This window comes from Lepidothrix coronata, unplaced genomic scaffold, assembly GCF_001604755.1.
Source record: "Lepidothrix coronata isolate B3197 unplaced genomic scaffold, Lepidothrix_coronata-1.0 Scaffold1010, whole genome shotgun sequence".
Taxonomy (NCBI): Eukaryota; Metazoa; Chordata; class Aves; order Passeriformes; family Pipridae; genus Lepidothrix; species Lepidothrix coronata.
Window position 1 is genome coordinate 6,178 of NW_016691190.1, and position 994 is coordinate 7,171.

The 994-nt window shown below is 67.0% G+C and overlaps 1 protein-coding gene across 1 annotated transcript in view; it reads right to left on the reverse strand.

The window, feature by feature from the left end:
- The window catches only part of DCTN2 (dynactin subunit 2), a 5,634-nt gene extending 4,646 nt beyond the window's left edge, over positions 1-988 (reverse strand). The window contains exons 1-5 of the mRNA XM_017840160.1: positions 735-988; positions 612-672; positions 433-570; positions 263-321; positions 3-120 (exon numbers count right to left, since the gene is read on the reverse strand). Of these exons, the coding sequence (XP_017695649.1) occupies positions 3-120; positions 263-321; positions 433-570; positions 612-672; positions 735-811 (453 nt within the window). The 5' untranslated portion in view covers positions 812-988. The remainder of the gene's footprint in view (positions 1-2; positions 121-262; positions 322-432; positions 571-611; positions 673-734) is intronic.
- Between the last annotated feature and the right edge of the window lie 6 nt (positions 989-994).

Consider the following 994-nt stretch of genomic DNA (forward strand, 5'->3'; position numbering starts at 1 on the left):
GCCCAGGCGTCGCCCTCGGTGCCCAGGCGTTTGTCGCGGAACTTCTCGTAGGCGGCGTTGGGGTTGATGATCAGGTGCTCCACACTCGTGCTGCTCAGCTCCTCCTGCACACAGAGCAACCTCAGGGCTCGGGGACACGGGGGGACAGGGCACAGAGCGACCTCAGGGCACGGGGACAGGGAGGGGACAGGGCACAGAGCAACCTCAGGGCACAGGGACACCTCAGGGCACAGGGAAACGGGGGGACAGGGCACAGAGCAACCTCAGGGCACGGGGACACGGGGGGACAGGGCACAGACCAACCTCAGGGGACAGAGCAACCTCAGGGCACGGGGACATGGGGGGACAGGGCACAGACCAACCTCAGGGCACGGGGACAGGGAGGGACAGGGCAGAGCAACCTCAGGGCACGGGGACAGGGCACAGAGCAACCTCAGGGCACAGAGCAACCTCAGGGCACGGGGACAGGGAGGGGACAGGGCACAGAGCAAACTCAGGGCACAGAGCAACCTCAGGGCACGGGGACACGGGGGGGACAGGGCACACACCAACCTCAGGGCACAGAGCAACCTCAGGGCACGGGGACAGGGAGGGACAGGGCACAGAGCAACCTCAGGGCACAGACCAACCTCAGGGCTCGGGGACACCTCAGGGGACAGGGCACAGAGCAACCTCAGGGCACAGGGACACGGCACAGAGCAACCTCAGGGCACAGGGACACGGCACAGAGCAACCTCAGGGCACAGGGACACGGGGGGACAGGGCACAGAGCAACCTCAGGGCACAGAGCAACCTCAGGGCACGGGGACATGGGAGGGACAGGGCAGAGCCACCTCAGGGCACGGGGACATGGGGGTGCCCAGGGCACACAGAGCCACCTCAGAGGGGCACAGGGGACATGGGGGTGCCCAGGGCACAGAGCTACCTCAGGGCACACGGGACATGTGGGTCCCCAGAGCTGTCACTGCTCCCCAGGGCACACAGAGCCACCTCA